The 18,494-nt window shown below is 51.8% G+C and overlaps 1 protein-coding gene and 1 pseudogene across 2 annotated transcripts in view; one reads left to right on the top strand and one right to left on the bottom strand.

Annotated features, from left to right (window-relative positions):
* Positions 1-9,059: 9,059 nt before the first annotated feature.
* Positions 9,060-18,494, top strand: part of LOC307049546 (kelch-like protein 25) — a 12,503-nt pseudogene continuing 3,068 nt past the window's right edge. The window contains exon 1 of the transcript XR_013811542.1: positions 9,060-10,070. The product of XR_013811542.1 is annotated as a kelch-like protein 25 (transcript). The remainder of the gene's footprint in view (positions 10,071-18,494) is intronic.
* Positions 15,118-18,494, bottom strand: part of LOC307049545 (A-kinase anchor protein 13-like) — a gene marked incomplete at both ends in the record, with an annotated part of 26,957 nt that continues 23,580 nt past the window's right edge. Inside the window, 4 exons of the mRNA XM_079699105.1 lie at positions 15,118-15,262; positions 16,240-16,280; positions 16,965-17,035; positions 17,487-17,648. Of these exons, the coding sequence (XP_079555231.1) occupies positions 15,118-15,262; positions 16,240-16,280; positions 16,965-17,035; positions 17,487-17,648 (419 nt within the window). The remainder of the gene's footprint in view (positions 15,263-16,239; positions 16,281-16,964; positions 17,036-17,486; positions 17,649-18,494) is intronic.

Below are 18,494 nucleotides of genomic sequence, written 5' to 3'. Positions count from 1 at the left end.
CACTTGAGAAGAAATTGTATTCTGTTGCTTTTGGATGCAGTGTTCTGTAAGTATCAGTTAAGTCCATGTGGTCTAATGTGTCATTTAAGGCCTGTGTTTCCTTATTGATTTTCTGTCTGGACGATCTGTCCAATGATGAAAGTGGGGTGTTAAAGTCTCCCACTATTATTGTGTTACTGTCAATTTCTCCTTTTCTGGCTGTTAGTATTTGCCTTATATATTGAGGTGCTCCTATGTTGTGTGCATATATATTTACAATTGTTATATCTTCTTCTTGGATTGATCCCTTGATCATTATGTAGTGACCTTCCTTGTCTCTTGTAACAGTCTTTATTTTAAAGTCTATTTTGTCTGATATGAGTATTGCTACTCCAGCTTTCTTTTGATTTCCACTTGCATGGAATACCTTTTTCCATCCCCTCACTTTGTTTGTATGTGTTCCTAGATCTGAAGTGTGTCTCTTGTAGACAGCATAAATATGGGTATTGTTTTTGTGTCCATTCAGCCAGTCTGTGTCTTTTGGTTGGAGCATTTAATCCATTTACAGTTAAGGTAATTATCAATATGTATGTTCTTATTGCCATTTTGTTCATTGTTTTGGGTTTGTTTTTGAAGGTCTTTTTTCTTCCCTTCCTCTTTTGTTCTCTTATGATTTGATGTCTATCTTTAGTGTTGTATTTGGATTGCTTTTTCTTTTTTGTGTGTGTTTCTATTGTAGATTTTTGGTTTGTGGTTCCCATGAGGTTTTGTTATAGCAGTCTATATGTATGCCAGTTTGTTTGAAATTGCTGGTCTCTTAATTTCCAATGCATTTCCAGTATCCTGCATCTGTATTCTTCTCACGATTGTTGGCTTTGATATTATATTTGTGTGTAGATGTTCCCTTTATGTTTGCCTTTACTTGTGAGCTTTCCCATTCATGATTTTCTTGATTCTCTTGTAGTTGTGGCCATTTCTTTTCCACTTAGAGAAGTTTCTTTAGGATTCGTTTTAAAGCTGGTTTGGTGGTGCTGAACTCTCTTAGCTTTTGGTTATCTGTAGAGCTTTTGATTTCTCCATCAAATATGAATGAGAGCCTTGCTGGATAGAGTATTCTTGGTTGTAGATTCTTCCCTTTCATCAGTTTAAATATATAGTGCCATTCCCTTCAGGCTTGCAGAATTTCTACGGAAAAATCAGCTGAAAACCTTCTGGGGATTCCCTTGTGTGTTACTTCTTTTCCCTTGTGGCTTTTAATATCCTTTCTTTGTCTTTCATTTTTGTCGATTTGATTAATATGTGTCTCACCATGTTCCTCACTGGGTTTATTTTGTATGGGACTCTGTGCTTCCTGGATTTGAGTGTTTCCTTTCTCATGTTAGGGAAGTTCTCAGCTATTATCTCTTTAAGTATTTTCTCACGTCCTTCCTCTCTTTTCCTTCTGGGGCTCCTGTAATGCAACTGTTTGTGTGTCTAATAGTGTTCCACAGGTCTCTGAGACTGACCTTATTTCTTTTCATTTTTTTTTCTTTATTCTGCTCCACAGCTGTGATTTCCACCACTCTGTCTTTCAGTCAGTTATTCATTCTTCTGCCTCAGTTATTCTGCTATTGATTCCTCTAGTGTATTTTTCATTCCAGTTATTGTATTGTTCATCTCTGTTTGTTTGTTCTTTAAATCTTCTAGCTTTCTGTTAATCATCTCTTGTATCGTCTCAATCCTTGCCTCCATTCTTTTTCCAAGATCTTGGATCATCCTTACTATCATTACTCTAACTTCTCTTTCAGGTAGGTTGCCTATCTCCACTTCATTTAGTTGTTCTTGTGGGTTTTTGTCCTTTTCCTTCGTCTGGAACATATTTATCTACCATCTCATTTTGTCTAACTTTCTGTGTTTGTGGTTTCCTTTCTGCTGGCTGCACGATCATAGCTCCTCTTACTTCTGGTGTCTGCCCCTTGGTGGGTGAAGTTGGTCCTGGTGTTTGTGCAGGCTTCCTGGTGGGAGGGACTGGTGCCTGCCCCGTGGTGGGTTCAGCTGGGTCTTGTCCCTGTAGTCAGCAGGGCCATGTCAAGTGGTGTGGTTAGAGGTGGCTGTGAGCTCCGTACACCTTTAGGCAGCCTGTCTGCTGATGGGTGGGGCTGTTCCTATCCTGCTGTTCGTTTGGCCTGAGGCATTCCAGCACTGGAGCCTGCAGGCTGTTTGGTAGGGCCAGGTCTTGATGCCAAAATAGTGACCTCCAGGAGAGGTAATGCTGATCAATATTCTCTGGGGCCTCTGCCATCAGTGTCCTTGCTCCCTCCTCAGTCAGCCACAGCCTACCTCTGCTTCCCCAGGACGCCCTCCAAGACTCATAAGTAGGTCCAGCCTTGGCTTCTATGGAGTTACTGCTTTGGGCTGGGTCCCAGTGTACATGAAATCTTGTGTGCGCCCTCTAAGAGTGGAGTCCCTGTTTGCCCCAGTCCTGTGGAGTTCCTGCACTCAAGCCCCACTGGCCTTCAAAGCCAAATGCTCTGGGGGTTCCTCCTCCTGATATCAGACCCTCAGGCTGGGGAACCTGACATGGGGCTCAGGACTCTGACTCCTGTGGGAGAGCCTCTATGATATAATGATTTTCCAGTTTGTGGGTCGCCCACCTGGTGGGTATGTGATTTGATTATGCCGTGAAAGCCTCCGTCCTACCATCTTGTTGTGGCTCCTTCTTTGTCTTTGAATCTAAAATATCTTTTTTTCGGTAGGTCCGTGTTTTTCTTTGTTGAAGGCTCTTCAGCAGTTAGTTGTGATTTTGGTGTTTTCATGAGAGGAGGAGGTAGGCTCAAGTCCTTCTACTCCACCATGTTTTCCAGAAGAGAGGGGCTTTCTTTAGTTTGGATGCTTGCTGTCTCTTTGTTCAGCGTGTGCTGGCTGTTATCCCCTTGATATGGGGTGTGCAGGTGCAGTGGCCCTTGTGCACTCCCGGGATGGTGGGGACAGTGCTTGGTGCCTTTTCGCAGGTCTCATAGTAGTAGCTGCTGTCCGTGTATTCCTGGGAGACTGGGGGCAGCGCTTGGCACCCACTTGCGTGTCTCATAGCAGCGACTCACGCCCACGCCTGGAACTCTGGTAGGCGGTGTCCTGTTGCCTGGGATTGCTCACAGGGAAAGAAGCTGTTTTGGTGGTCCAACTCCTCTCCTCATGCCCCCTCCCCATAATGGCACCTTGCCTCTCTGGCAGGCCCAGGCTTCTTCCAAGTACCCCCTCAGTGGCCACACTCCAGCCTCTTTAGGCTGTCTCCATGCAGCCATCCTGGGTCCTCTCCCTGGATCTGACCTCTGAAGCCTGAGCTTTAGCTTTACCCAGCCCCCACCCGCACTGAAAGATGAAAGTCTCAGGCTGGGGAGCGCAGGGTGCGGTGCCGACCTCCTCTGCAGGTTACTCTCCGTTTTGCCTTCCGCAGACCAGTTGCTGCACTCTCCTCCGAGGCTCTGAAGCTCCCCCTCCGTCCAGGCTCATCTCCCTGCCAGTGAGGAGACTTCCCAAGGTGCGGAAATCTTTCCTCCTTCACAGCTCCCTCCCTGGGGCGCAAGCCCCATCCCGATTTCTTTCTTTTCCTTTTTCCTTTTGCCCTAGCCAGTTACATGGAGGTTTTCTTGCCCTTTCAGAAGTCTGAGGCCTTCTGCCGGTGTTCAGTAGGTGTTCTGTGCACATCGTTCCACCTGTAGTTGTATTTTTAATGTTTTTGTGGGAGAAGGTGAGCTCCCCAGCCTGTTCCTCCGCCATCTTGATCCCATCCCTTCTATCTGGTGCGTTTTAACCTCTTTCTTGTAGGTAAGGACCGCAGTCGGGAAAGCGGAGCTGTTGTCGGAGGTTGATCAGTACCTCTCAGCAGGATGATAAAGTGCTCGTCAAGAGCATGGCAGTGTCATGCAGTTAATGTATGTGCCTTAAATCCATCAAAACCCGGGATGATGCTTAGGTCATCCAAATAGTCCTGAGATACGTACAGCTTGAGAGTGTCTGATTTTTGGGGGCCCCCAAAGGCAGGGGGCCATGGAGGCAGGCTTCCAAGAGTCTGGACAGATCTGACTCTGCACACACACTTCTGGTGCTCACCCTTCCTGCCACTGGGAACCTTTTGTCTTATACTCTCTTTGGATCCCCCAGCCCCTGCATAGGGCTGGGTGTGTAACTGGTACTGAACACTGGAAATCACCTCATGAAACCCATTCTTGGTGTCTAGGGTGGCCTCCCCTGGAGGTGGAAAGGGTGGCAGGACTTGCATAGCTAAGACCTCTTACTAAGGCCAGCAGTCCTGACCCCTGACTCAGGAGCCGACGTCCCAGTGATCCTTTTACTAGTTGGGACTGCTGGTGGCAAGTGACAGAAAGGAAGGGGGTGGACTGGCTCAGGTCAGCAGGCTTGAGGGCCCCACTCTCCTCCTCTGTGCAGCTCCCACCTCGGGCAGCACTTGGGCTCCCAGCCTCGGTTCAATCTGTCAGCAGCCCCAGGAACAGAGCCGGCCTCACCCCCTGCAGCTGAGTAAACATCGTAGACTGGAGTCTCCTGGGTGCATCCTGGGTGTGGGGCCCGTCAGAGTCTCCTGGGCCCATCCTGGGTGTGGGCCCGTCACAGTGGCTGGGAGGATGCTGGAGCCCAGGGTTGCACCACTTTGGCCAGCCCGGTGCCCCGCCTTGGATCCCGTGTCTAAACAGCCTGGAGTGGAGGAGGGTGGTTCCTGAGAACAGCTGGATGTTGGGGCAAGCAGGAGGGGGGCCGTGCTGGCTTGCGTGTCCACCATGCCCGCCCATCGTCACACCTACCTCGGCAGCATCCACAGCCGTCTCAGCCTGCATCTTCTCTGGGCCTGGAGGGCAGCTGGGCGAGCACCGCAGTGGATGTTAGTGAGGTGAGCTTTATGCACCATATGCGTCTCAGCTTCGTCATTTAGTCCAGTCAAGTGGTCACTCTGTGCCGGGTCCCATCAGCACCACACACGGTCCCCGCCTTCAGGGGCCAGAGATGCAGGAGGCAGATAAGCGCATGATGCTAAGTTGTGACGGGTGCTGCGAAGGCAGAAGTAGGGGAGGTGTGGGAAGGGGTGACCTCAATAAGGTGGCCGCTCTCAGGAGGCGCGAGAGTGAGCCACTCAGGGAAAATGGGGTGGGCAGGGGCGCGTTCCAGGCAGAAGAACAGCACGTGAAAAGGTCCTGAGGCCAGTGACAAGTGCGGCGCAGCCTGAGGGGCAGCTCTGTGGGATGTGGCAGGATGTGAGGACACAGGGGTAGCCAGTGGAGACCTGGAGGCCACAGTAGGGACCTGGGATTTTACTGAGGGTGCGGGGACGGCCCTGGAGAGTTTTGAGCTGGGCGTGGTGTGATCCAGGTGATGCTGTTTAAAAGGTAACTCTGGTCTCTGGATGAATTCAGACCCTGGAGGGCACGAGCAGAAGCAGAGGCTGGCGAGGGGCGTTTCTGTTAGTCCAGGGGAGAGACGGGCGGGGGAGGGTCAGGCCCAGGGCTCGTGTAGGAGGCGCGGCCACAGGACATGTGGTGGCCTGGTTGTTGGGATGATGGGATGTGAGCACCAAGGAGCGTGTTGGTGGCATTTCCCAGATTGGGGGAGGAGCAGGTTTGGGGGAAATGCTGGACATGTTAGGGCTGAGGTAACGCTTCGGCTTCCAGATATTTTCTGGTGGAGGTGAGTCCCCTGAGGTGGGGCACACAGCATCCAGGGCCCCCGGCTTTCAGGCCTGTCCTCCCACCCCACTGGCCTGGAGCTGAAGGGCAGCCCTGGGCACCCGTGGGCCTGGGTGGAGACTCGATTCGCAGTCTCTGCCGCCTCCTCCCTGTGTCTGCAGCCTCCATGTATGTAACCTGGGGCCAGTGAGACTCTCCACGCCCCCCCCCCAGAATCCTGGTGCTTCGGGGCTGGCCCTGGAAGACTGGCTCAGGTCCGGGCGCCTCCTGGGAGGAGGCAGGACAGACAGGGGAGGCGGCCCTCCTGGCAGGTGCTGCTGCTCTCGGCTCTGCTCAGAGGAGCCTGGGCCGGCAGCCATCTGGGGGTGGGAACCCGCTTGGGTGTGTCCGTGCGTCGTGGGCTCTCGGCTGGGGTGGGAGTTTGCGTCAGCGGGCAGGCACCCTGGTGCTGAGCGAGACAGAGTCAGCCCAGGGGCCACGGGCTGCCCACTCAGCGTTGCCCTTGGAGAGGTCACCACTTGACCTCATTCTCAGGGCAAATGTGGCTGCTCTGTTGGGGTTTGCCCTGCTTTTTGGCACCTTCTCAGCCTTTGAGTCCTGCTTCGTCCTGCCCTTAACGCCCTCCAAAGGGAGTCTCCACCTGGATCCCTCCCAGGGCGGCCCTGTTAACAGCCCCCCAGAGTGGAGGGGGGCCCAGCCCATTCCCACAGCCTCAGTGCCAGCTGCCTCAGCGTGGACCTGGGCCCGGGAGGGAGGGAAGCGTGCCACACGGGGCCAGAAAACCCAAGAGGTCCTTCGCCTGACGGGCTGAGAGTGTGTGTCCACATGTGACTGTGGGAGGAAAGCAGGGCCGTCCATTCTCTGGCTAGCCCCAGGGCCTGGCCCTGTGGGCAGCCTCTGAGCCCACCGCCCCCCAGGAGCAGCTACTAGTGACGTCCTGTTTGCACGGCAGAGAGCTGGCATTCCAACCCGGGGCTGTGTGTAAAGTGAGTCCAGGAGGAGCTGGGCACCACGCATGGGTGTCCAAGCCCCAGCATTCAAGGCTACATTCACGTGGAGCTCAGAAGCAGCCTGGTTTCCTGGCTGGGGTGGGGCACAGGGCGAGGGCAGTGAGGTGCTCAGGGACCCAGAGCAGGCGGGGCCTGTGGAACAGCAGGAACCGAGGTCAAGCCTCAGCATCAGGGCCCTGGATTGGAGTCCCCGGAGCCAGTCCCCCAAGTGGCACACAGATCAAAGGCCACATCCCTCCAACAGCCCAGACACACGGGAGCCAGATGGACAGTCACCAGGTGGATGGCCACATTTGGGAAAGTGCCCGGTGATCAAGGAGGCAGAAGCCGGAATGAGGGTTTAGCAGTCACGTGAGATTTGGGGAGCCGTGCTGCAAGGCTGGAATTCAGGTTAGGCAATTCAGACCTGGGGGGGCAGGGGGGCTTCCCAGGAAGCCTCTGCGGCCAGGTCAGCGCAGTCTCTCATCTCTGCAGTGCCTGGCCACAGGGCCAGGCTCGGGGGTCAAGCTCTGTAAATAAGTGCCAACCAAGTGCGGGACTCTCAGAGGCCTGAGTAGAGCAGGGACTTTGTCTTACAATAGAGAAAACTAAGTTGCAGAGGAGGGGAGAGGTGCCCTAGGGCAGGTGGTAGAGTGGGGACCACCGTGTACAGCCTGGACGTCGGGTCCAGCACTCTCCCACCCCTGTGGGCTGCACACGGACACACACACCCATCAGGTGAACCTCTAACCTGGAGCTCAGTGCTCCGCGGTGGCAGGTTTGCACTGCAGGGACCCTGACGGGTCATCGGCCCGCAGTCCGCCTGCAGCTTGGGGGCCAGAGCAGCAAGGCCAGGCCCAGCCCCTGTGTCTTCCCTGCCCCAGCCCGGGAGCAGGGGCCTTGCCCGGGCAGCTCTGATCACGTCACTCGGTGGCTTCCCTCTCTCTTTGCCAGGAGAGGAGTGAGCAAGGGAGAGAGCAGTGCACTTGGACAATAATTTACAATCCAGTGAAGCATGAGATCGCAGCCTTCCTTTACCAGATTATTACTTAAGTACAAAATTGACTTGGAGCGGGGAGTGGGGGGAGTTTACACTTCTGAAAATAAAAATGAAAAAGAAGGGGTTTTTCTGGCCTCCTTACCAGTGGGAAGGAGGAAGCCCAGGCTTTTGGGGTCAGGACGCTGAATGCAGTTTGCTTTTTGGCCACTTTCTCTTGAGGCCTAGGATCTTTGCCTGCCGTCTGGCTGAGCCTCATTCCCATAGTACCACAGTGGGGTCTTGGGTCATGCCATCGGCCAGACTTTAATCCAAGTGCTCTGGAAACCCCACGTTCCAGCGGGCGACGAGCCTGTGTCTGTCTGCTCTGGGGACCCACACTCTGAGCCCCAGGTCCCGGGCCCGGCAGAGGACGCCAGACGAGGGGGCAGGTGGAGCGTTCACTGTGGCCCGGGAGCCTGGAGTCGCCTGTCGGGACCAGGGAGGCTCCGATGGCTACAGGTTTTCCTGCTGCTTTGGTTGAGGCAAATCTGGATTGCTTTAGCGTCCCGCTGTCACCCAGGACTTTGTCTTGGCTTCCCCTTGGGACCTCGGAATCGAGCAGGTGTCCAGAGGGTGAGCCACAGGCTAGCTGGCGTCATCTCCACACCTTGCTTATCGCAGCTGGGTCCGGAGGCCTCTGGAGAGCCCTGGATTTGCAGAATGTGTCTATGCTGAGCGCTTGGGCTGTGACAGCAGCTCTTGGGGAACTTTCCAAGGGCAAGGGGTGTGAGGGGCGTGGCCAGGGCTGCTTGGAGCCCAGCTCAGGACAGGGCGCGCTGGTAGCAGAGGGGGGCGTAAGGCTCTGCGTGGGGTCTGTGGCTCTTTGGGAACGGCTTTCAAAAGTCTCCCTGCAGGAATCCCTGTCTCCTTGGGCCAATGGGGGTAGAGGTTGGGCTGGAACCAGACAGCCCACGAGGGAATTCTGGCTGCGGCGCGTGAGGCAGCCACTTTGCGTCTCTGAGCCTTGGCTTCCCCGGCTGCAGAATGAGGCCACATGGTAGCAGCCCCGGATGGTGGAATGCGTCCAGAGCACACGCTCCTTAGCGCTGCCCTGCTGTCTTCTTAACCAGGCTGGGGACACTATTGCACGTTCTAGCAACCACGGGAGGCAGCTGCAGCTCGAGGTCACCCAAGGAGGCTCGTATCCAGAGCTGGTGCAAAAGCGGTTGGTCTGAACCCCAGCCTCTACCATCTGACTCGTCCTTGGCTGGCAGATTGAGGGGTGGGGCTTGGGCCGGGTTTGGAAGAGCCGAGCAGAGAGCAGGGGTGGAGGGGGCGGGCCGGCCATGCTTGGGGGCTGAGCGGGGCGCTGCGGGGGCGCCAGGCCCTGGCCCCGCTCACCTGTGGCGTTGTCCCCCCCCCCCGGCAGGTTGGCTCAGCATGTCGGTCAGCGTCCATGAGACCCACAAGTTGCGGAGCAGCACGGGCTCCATGAACATCACGCTGTTCCACAAGGCCTTGCACCCCGACTGCGTGCTGGCGCAAGCACCGCATGTTCACAGACGTCACGCTCTGGGCTGGCGACTGCGCCTTCCCCTGCCACCGCGCCGTGCTGGCCGCCTCTGGCTGCTACTTCGAGGCCATGTTCAGCCACGGCCTGTGGGAGAGCCGCGACGACACGGTCAACTTCCAGGACAACCTGCACCCCGAGGTGCTGGAGCTGCTGCTGGACTTCGCCTACTCGTCCCGCATCGTCATCAATGAGGAGAATGCGGAGTCGCTGCTCGAGGCGGGCGACATGCTGCAGTTCCACGACGTGCACGACGCGACCGCCGAGTTCCTGGAGAAGAACCTGTTCTCGTCCAACTGCCTGGGCATGATGCTGCTGTCGGACGCCCACCAGTGCCGCCGGCTCTACGACTTCTCGTGGCGCATGTGCCTGGTGCACTTTGAGGCCGTGCGGCAGAGCGAGGACTTCAACAGCCTGTCTAAGGACACCCTGCTGGACCTCATCTCGAGTGACGAGCTGGAGGCGGAGGACGAGCGTGTGGTCTTCGAGGCCATCCTGCAGTGGGTCAGGCACAACCCGGAGCGACGCAAGGCCCACCTGCCCGAGCTGCTGCGCGGCGTGCAGCTGGCCCTGCTGCCGTCCGACTGCCTGAAGGAGGCCGTGTCTGGCGAGGACCTGCTCATGGCCGACGAGCGCACGCGGCTCATCGTGGACGAGGCGCTGCGCTGCAAGGCCCGCATCCTACAGAACGACGGCGTGGTCACCAGCCCCTGTGCCCGGCCGCGCAGGGTCCAGATACCGTTTCCCAGGGAGTAAGTCTCACCAAGGCGCCTGGAGGGAAGCGCAGCCCAAACTTCAGTGGGACTATTTACAGCTGTGTGAGTGATCACTGTAAGGTCGGATCTTAACAGACGGCACTGCGAAACAGAGGAAACCTTCAAGTGAGCTTTATTAGGGGGCGCTCCCGGGCAAGGTTCACTGGTCTGAGAGAAGGGGGCCAGAGAAGTCGCACCCGGGCGAGGGTTGGGCAAGATTTTATAGGGGAAGAAGGGAAAGGGGTGTGGTGGATCTGGGAGGGCGCAGGGTATTATTCCTTATTTGGTGGTCTCTTCGGGTATCGTGGCAATATCTGTGCCATTGGTCCTGCCCCTCGAACAGCGGGAAGGCTGGGCCAGGTGGAAAGTCCCCAGGTCAGTTCCTGGAACTGGGTGGTCCGGAATGTCTCCAGGTCAGTTCCTGGAACTGGGTGGTCCGGAGAGTTTCGGTCTGATGCAACCTGTGAATCTGATTGTGTTCCCCTGCCTCGGGCCAGTTGGCCTTACACCAACCTCTTCCCGGCATTTGTTGACTCAGGTTTCTGTCCTGCTGCATTGGTTAGTAGGACTCCCTTCCTGGGCACGTGGCTGCTACAACCTGGTTTTCCTTCCAGTGGGAGGTCCTCAGACAGGAGCGGCCCCTTCTATCTGGGGCACCTTCTCCCTCAGGAACAGGCAGACACCCCACGCCCCACTGGACGGATGGCCGGTCCTTGTGGAGCCCTGCACGCTTTGTGCCTCTGCACTTCTTCTGGAACAAAGGGTGGCACCTCCTCCCTCCTCTGGCCTCTGCCTCCCACATGGAGCCTGTCCCTGGCTCAGACCCAAGCACGATGGGAGCAGAGCGGCGGAGGAGGGAGGCCGTGGGAACCACTCTCCCAGCCCCGCTGGGGGTGTCGGGATGCTGCAGCTGCCGTGACAGCCAAGGGCAGGCGGCAGAGAGCAGGGACCAGTGTTTGCTGGCTTCTGGGGAGGCATCTATTGCCAGGGCTGCAAGACTCCTTAGAAATCTGGGCACTTTCAAGTTCACTGAGCAAGGCAAAGCGCTTGGCAACCCGGCAGGAATTTCCTCTTTTTGGTTGTCTCTTGGGGAGGGACAGGGAGCTTGGGAGCGCAGAGCTGGGAACTGAGGCAGCTCTGCCCACGTTCTTCGCATTACACCACGCGGCCGGCTGGACCGAGGGGCCTCTCATAGGATGACAGCAGGCCTGGACTCCGGGGAGGCAGCCAGCGACTCAGGAAGGGCGGCACAGGTGCCCGCAGGCAGCAGCGGCAACAGCTCCTACCGTGTGCATTCCAGCACTTTCTCAGACGATCAGACCCAGTAAATCCCTGTGGAGCTACATGCAAATGGGATTCTTCTTTCTGAATTAGTTTTTGGCAGCTCCCTTGTTTGCGGGTGGGATGAGGTGAAAAAAGTTGGCAAAGAAAGGCAAACTGACATTCATCTTTTTTACGTAGTAGAATCTATAGCAAGGACGTTTCTTACCGCGCTGATTTGACTGGAAATGGTTCTGACTCTTGGTGCCCCCGGGTTAGGGTCCAGCTCCAGGGGACTTGAGTTCCCCGGGAGCTGCTTTGTGCTCCGGGGCTGTCCTCCTGAGTCCTGTTCCTGAAGGTACAGAAATAAGGTTTCACTGGGGAGAAGGGTCCCTTAGAGCTGGGTAGGGGGTGCCCCTTCACCAGGAACCCAGAGTATCCTGGAAGCCTTCACTTCAGGAAGCCCACAGGGACAGGAATACAACACAGTCACCATCGAGACTTAAAGGACATTTATTATTTTTTTTTGAAAGGGTGGAGGGGGACTTTACAAGGGTCGGAAGCCGCTAACCAGAAAGGAAAATAAATAAAATACAAAGCCAGTACGTTGTGGCAGAATTCCAGAAAACACGCTGAAAAAATCTTTACAGTTTAAAACTGCTTCACTTTATACATAATTACAAATTAATATACAGCATCTGGGTTTTAACCCCTTCTTATCTAATAGGATTCAGCACAGACATGTTCATTTAGCATTTGAGAACAACAGACGAGAGCAGAGGTATAAGGTGCATGGTAACCACCCTCCTGCATGTCCTGGTGTCCCCTGCGCGTCCGGCGGGGCGACACGCCAGAAACCTCAGGCTAAACCGCGACCGTGGGCCAGCGGACCGGGCAGGCCCCTGTCAGTGCTCTGGAGCTGCCCATCCTGGCAGGTGGTCACAAAAGGCAGAGGCATTCAAGCAGGGTGAACACTGGAGTGAGCAGAGACTGGGCTCAGCCTGGGTGTCTGGAGCAGGCTGTCACCGTCTGCGGCAGGAGAGACTTTAGCCAGCTGGGTCTGCCTGTCTTTAAACCTTAGCAAGATGGAGAACTCGCTCAAGGCCTGTCGAGCTTTTGACAAATTAAATCCGATTGATACATGGAAAGAAGCCTTTTTTTTTTTCCCTCTTATGGCAGCACTAAAAGACTTTTCACTTTAAAACCTGGCCAGCAGGCAGTAGATCCCAAAGCTCCAGTTAACTAGGAATGTTACGCTACATGGAAAGAAAAAGAAAATGAAGAACCGAACCAAAACAATCTCTTTGCCCCTTTCCTTGTCTCCAAGGGTCAATCGGAGCAACAGCACCAGGTGGGGCCGTGACCCCAGGACCACAGGTGTGTGTGCCACACTGTCCCGCTGCAGGAAGGCAAGGCACACATCCCTCAACCGCTGCCACCGTGGAATTGGAAGGGTTCTTTCTGGGCTTCCACATTCCAAGTGTGTCCACACCCCTTGGCAGTGTCTGGGGTCCCCTCCAAGCCACCCTCTTCATGACTGCTGAAGCCCACTCACCAGGACCGTCTCTCTCAACGCGCTCCCACCCCAGTCCCTGGGCTTAGCTGTCCTCTGGGCACAACTGGCCCCCCCATCAACGCCGTATCAACAACTGCAGCTCCAAGGCCGATACCAAATCCTTGGGGAGAAAGAACCGGTTATGGAAAAATAACTTTGTGACCAATGGATGAAATATAAAGTACTTCTGTGAACGGTACCTTCGGGATGGAGTTCTGGCCCCTAAGGTTATGGCGCTACCTTTTATTTAAGGCGGGGCCTAGTTATAAACCCTACATACTAACACCCACTCTCCAAATAAAGGCACAGGACAGTAGGGGTTGGGGCTGCAACCGTGGCGGGACAGGAGCGGCTGCCTCGGAGAGGAATGGGGTCAGCAGAAGATCTCCTCCCCCTCTGCGGGTACTTCAGATGCAGGGCCATCTGGAAAAAAGGAAACCAAGGCAGAAAAAGAAATTCAGAAAAACTGCTCTTCTCATTGGTAAATTCTGTTCTTTCCTCCCCAAACACAAGTCTTCTGGGATGCAAACAGATGCCGGGCTGGTGGGCAATGACATCCGCCAGCCGGGCCTCCAGGTGACGTAGTGCACGAGGTCGTCAGTGATGTCCTCCGTGTCTACAGCTCCTTAAACTTTACAGAAACACTAGGCTTGCTGTTTATAAACAGGCCTGGAAATAGGGATTTCTCTTCCACCTCCCACACAGAAGGGAGAGAGCAATCCTAATGAGAAGGACTCAGACCTAGTGCAGTGTGATTTGATAGTACGCCCTGTGGCGGCAGGCAGGTCAGTTAATCCCGAGCTTCAGCTTCCCAGTGTTTCTGGGGGTCAGAAACACCTCTCTCAGACGAAGTAACTGTGTATGTAGGAGGGAAGTCAGCACACAGTGAAAGGTATTACAAAGCTCCAATTATTTAAAATGACAGGCACAAAAATGGCGCACACACCAATGTAACAAAACAGAAAGCCCAGAAGCAAACCACAGCATTAGTATATGATACAAAGAGCATTTCTAGTCAATGGAGAAGGAAAGAATATTCAGTGAATTGTTCTGAAAAAACTGGCTAAATCTTTGGAAAAAATTAAGTTGGGATCCACGGAAAAAAACATTCAAATGGGTTGAAATGTTAAGTGTAGAAAAGAACTGTAAAAGAGCTGTAAGAAAATGTGAGAATGTTTTCTGATCTTGAAACAGGGAAGGCTTTTCAGAGACAGAAACAATGGAAGAAACCACACACACACACATACACACACAATTTCAACTTTTACTATGTAAAAATGTATAATAAAAAGGCAAAGGAAACAGTGAACAGAACAAGGCAAAAAAAAACCCTTTAATTTAAAAAAGGCTCTTGTAGATCAATAAAATAATGAATATTCTAGTAGAAAAACAGGCACAGAACCTAAACCAGCAATTTACAAAAGAAGAAATACAAATGGCCAATTATATAACATATTAAAAATGATTCAACCTTATTTGAAATCAGAAGAATGCAAAAATAAATAACCGCTTGAACTTATCAACAAAATGTCAATTAAAAAATAATTCCCAGTGTTGGTGAAGTATGAGAATGGATACTCTTGTACTGACAGGGAAGAACGCTGTATAACCTTTCTAGAGAGCGGATGACATGCTGAGGAAATAATCAGAGCCGTGCAAAAAAAAGTATGAGGATGCTCTTGGCTGCATCATTTAAAAAGCAAAACAGTAGAGAAAGAACCACTGGAAAGATTAAATAAATTATGGCACATAACATAATAATATGCAGCTGTTAATTAGCATGGGTTTTTTTTGTTGTTTGTTTGTTTTGCGTTATGCGGGCCTCTCACTGTTACGGTCTCTCCCGTTGCGGAGCACAGGCTCCGGACGCGCAGGCTCAGCGGCCATGGCTCACGGGCCTAGCCGCTCCGCGGCATGTGGCATCTTCCCAGACCGGTGCACGAACCCGTGTGTCCTCTGCATCGGGAGGCGGATTCTCAACCACTGCGCCACCAGGGAAGCCTAATTAGCATGTTTTGTACAAATATGCCCTGGGGAAACACTTCTGGTGTGTTAAGAGAAAAGAAGCAGGATATGAAGCTCCAGGGAGTAGTGAAACAAATTGTATAAAACTATGTTTATGCAATTCACACTCACACATAAAATACATGTCCTGTATAAGAAAAGGCTGGAAATATGAACACCAAACATTTAATAGTAGCTATTTCTCAGTGGTACTATGTTTACTTATTTTTTTTCTTTTTTACATTATTGGATGTTTTCCAAATCTTCTACCACAAACATGTATTCCTTTTATCATATTTAAAACACAAAAACTTAATTATCAGGCTTAGCTCTTCTGAGAATACGATTTGCCCCTCATTTCACTTTATTCTTAATTAACAGCGAGAGGGAGAAGTCACAGCAGACCAGCTGACTCTGGCTGAGCATCTGTAGTGTATAATCCATGCTGGAATGCCTGAAAACCACTGCTCTTGTACTGTCTCTTGTCTGACTCTTCTCACTAAATATGAGGGGAAAGTTGCCAGGTGAAAAAATCAACTAAGGGCTACTTTTTAAGCAGCACCAGAGCACAGCAGCCTGTGTGGGATCAGGTTTACTTCATTCAAGGATGGACACGCTGAAGGGGGTTACGATGTCAGCGTGTAGACTAACATGCCAACAAACAGAAGACAACAAACACCCTTCTGTGTTTTAGGGAAAAAAGGAAAGATTTCCTTAACCTGAAATTTCAAAAGAAAGCTCCTCAGGGATTTAAGGTATTCTATTAAAAGCAGGAAGAAACACAGACAACACCCTGAGAGGTACACCCTAGCACCCCACTGTCCTGTGTCCAATTCCAGCCTGCTGACACAGTCACACGCTTGGAGTCAACTAGGTTTGGAGACAGTAGTAACCTTGAGGAGGATTTCCTAAGAGGGACCCAAGGAGACGGGGAAACAGTGAAAGGCGTGGGTTATCCTGCAGGGTCAGCGGAGCTCAGCGGAAGGCAGGTGAAGGACTTGCATGGGGACCTGATCTCTTGCTAGGAGATGACAAGGCTACTTCTAGAGTGACACAGAGTGAAAAGCAGTGCTCGAAGAAGAAAACTCAAGCTGAGTTGCAGGATAAGAAATTATTATGCAAAACTTTACCCACAAGTTAATTTGCCACGTTCCAGACTGTGGCTTTTGGTGCCAGGCTTGTGTTACAGCAAAGGTGGCTACAAATTCTACTCAGTGTGCGTAGATGGAAAGAAATCACCATGGGAGCTTCATGGCCCACGTTTAGAGAAAGCAAGGGGCTTCTCAAGGACAGAGAAGCAGAGGCAGTACTCTGGCAAAAGGGCAAGACGAGGCCCTGGGGCCAGGGAAAGGAAACGCAACTGCACAGATCAGCCAGGAGCCCAGCTTGTTCATCATGGCAAAACAGAAATGAGTATTCCTAACCTAGCAATTATAACAAAATCATATGCTTTTAAATAGCTCATAATGTTCTTACCTGATTCTTTTAAGCATAAATACCAGGTTAGCATTACCACCCTATAAAACAAACAAAAAAAAGTGCATTTAAAAACAACGGGGCTTCCCTGGTGGCGCAGTGGTTGGGAGTCCGCCTGCCGATGCAGGGGACGCGGGTTCGTGCCCCGGTCCGGGAGGATCCCACATGCCGCGGGGCGGCTGGGCCCGTGCGCCATGGCCGCGGAGCCTGTGCGTCCGGAGCCTGTGCTCCGCAGCGAGAGAGGCCACGACAGTGAGAGGCCCACGTGCCGCAAACAAAAACAAAAACAACGAAGACTCTGAGGCAAGAATGATATTCAGCGTGTGTCTGAGTTATGCTGTGACTTCCCCGTTTTCGTTCTTTTCTACAATAGCTTCTCACTGCAGGGCAGTGAAGATTTGAGGCTGAACTGTTACTGAAGCCTTGCAAAGAGTTCAGGTGGATGTGTGCATTTAAACAAGCCTCTCAATGAAACTGGTCCAGCCACGGCCGCGGCAGAGCTGTGCACGTAGGCGTGGTGTCTGGAGACAGGCCCTACGGCCAAGAACGTGGGGCTCTGAATTGTACTGTTTGCTTAGAGACGTGCTTTCCTCTTAAGATAAAACAGGAAATCAAAACGGCAAATTGGGCGTCCAAAACAAAACCAAAGTAGGCTAATTTCAAAGACTATGAATTTAGAGGAAGTGTCAGGGAGGACTTAGGGAGTGTATTTTAGAAAGAAATACCTTTTTCAGACCACTATCCGATTCTGTTCTCCTAAGATCTTGGCCATCATCTCCCTCTTCCTTCTCACCTCCTAAACAAACAAACAAGGTTTTTTCGGTTTTTTTTTTTTTTTTTTTTTTTTTTTGCAGTTGTAAAACAGATTAGCCAAGGAAATACTATATACATAGCTTAGGGACAGAATATTTCTGAATCCTATTAATGCCAATGGCAGCTAAGTGACTGATTATTAATAATTTTACTGATGCAGAAGAACTAGAAGCAGAAAGGAAAAACAAGTGTTATTACCTCCCTTTGGCTATAGCTTAGCTGAGATCTCAGGAAAACCTCTTTTATTACTGAAAATGAACATGACATTCATAGCGGTTCCTGAGTGTTTTAGCAGCTAGATACTTACTAGGATCTCACTAAAACATTTACTGACTGATTGGGACAGAGGAGATGGAGCTACCAGAGTACAGATCATTTTTAGTTGTGATAGTTAAGGATTGCCCACAAGAACACATGAGTTCAAAACCACTGACCTTTTGAAGCATTCATCTGATGGCTGTCAAATCCTCCAAAGGTCTCTGCTCTCCGGGGCAAGGAAACGGGGCCTACCATGCCTTCTTGTTCAACAGGGCTGCTGACAGCCTGCCCAAGTGTGCCTCCCAGGCTTCCACTCACCAAACCCTGAAGGATCTTCACTGGAAGAAAGGAAACATGCAAAACTGACATCTCCTCTTTTAATGGGAAAAAGAAAATCTCATGGTAATACACTATATGTACAGGGAAGATGAACAGAAAATTCCAAAGTGACTACGTGACTTCCTTTGCTCAGAGAAAGCTCTCAGCTCAGGATACATGCGTTAGTTGGATTCTAATGGAAATGCAGAGATTAGCTCTTCAGCCTTATTCACATGAGACCTAGGAGATTTAAAAGGGTACAGGGAAGGCAGAGTAATTTATTGGAAGGAGCATGGCCCCTGGAGTCAGATCCAAAGCAGCCAAAAGGAATTCCCTAGGAAGTAAGGTGAGACAATTTGAGAACTGCAGTTCAAACTGGCAGGCTTTTTGCCCCTCCCATAGGGAGGTCAAGGGGCTAGAGCAGTCTAACCATCTGAATTCTCAAATCCAACCAGCTAGGGTTCTCTTCTAGAGCAGCAGTGTCCCACAGAAAGGAGAAAGTGCTGAAAGTGGAATAAAATTTGAGCGGCAGAGAAGCAACAGAGATAAAGGAAAAAGAAGGTCCAGATGGAATAAGGGAGGAAACAGAGGCAGGGAATCTCCTAAGACAAGCCATTGTTATTTTCTAAAAACACTACATGAAAACAATAGAAGAGTCCGATGAAGCAAAAAAGCTATCTGAGCCTAAAAATGTAGGAAATGTATTTCACGCAAAAACGAGCAACAGAAAAACATCAAAGTCAAATCCCACACAAAGTTAAGAAAAGGCAGAGAGAGAGAAAGAACAAGGGGCATAACTTCCCTACATATAATAAAAGCACATCAGAAGGACATGTCCATAAAATAAGTGAGCTAATAAAATAAAA

Source organism: Hyperoodon ampullatus (genome assembly GCF_949752795.1).
Source record: "Hyperoodon ampullatus genome assembly, chromosome: 3".
Taxonomy (NCBI): Eukaryota; Metazoa; Chordata; class Mammalia; order Artiodactyla; family Ziphiidae; genus Hyperoodon; species Hyperoodon ampullatus.
Note: the sequence above shows the minus strand (reverse complement) of the source record. Positions and strands in the feature narration are given on the sequence as shown.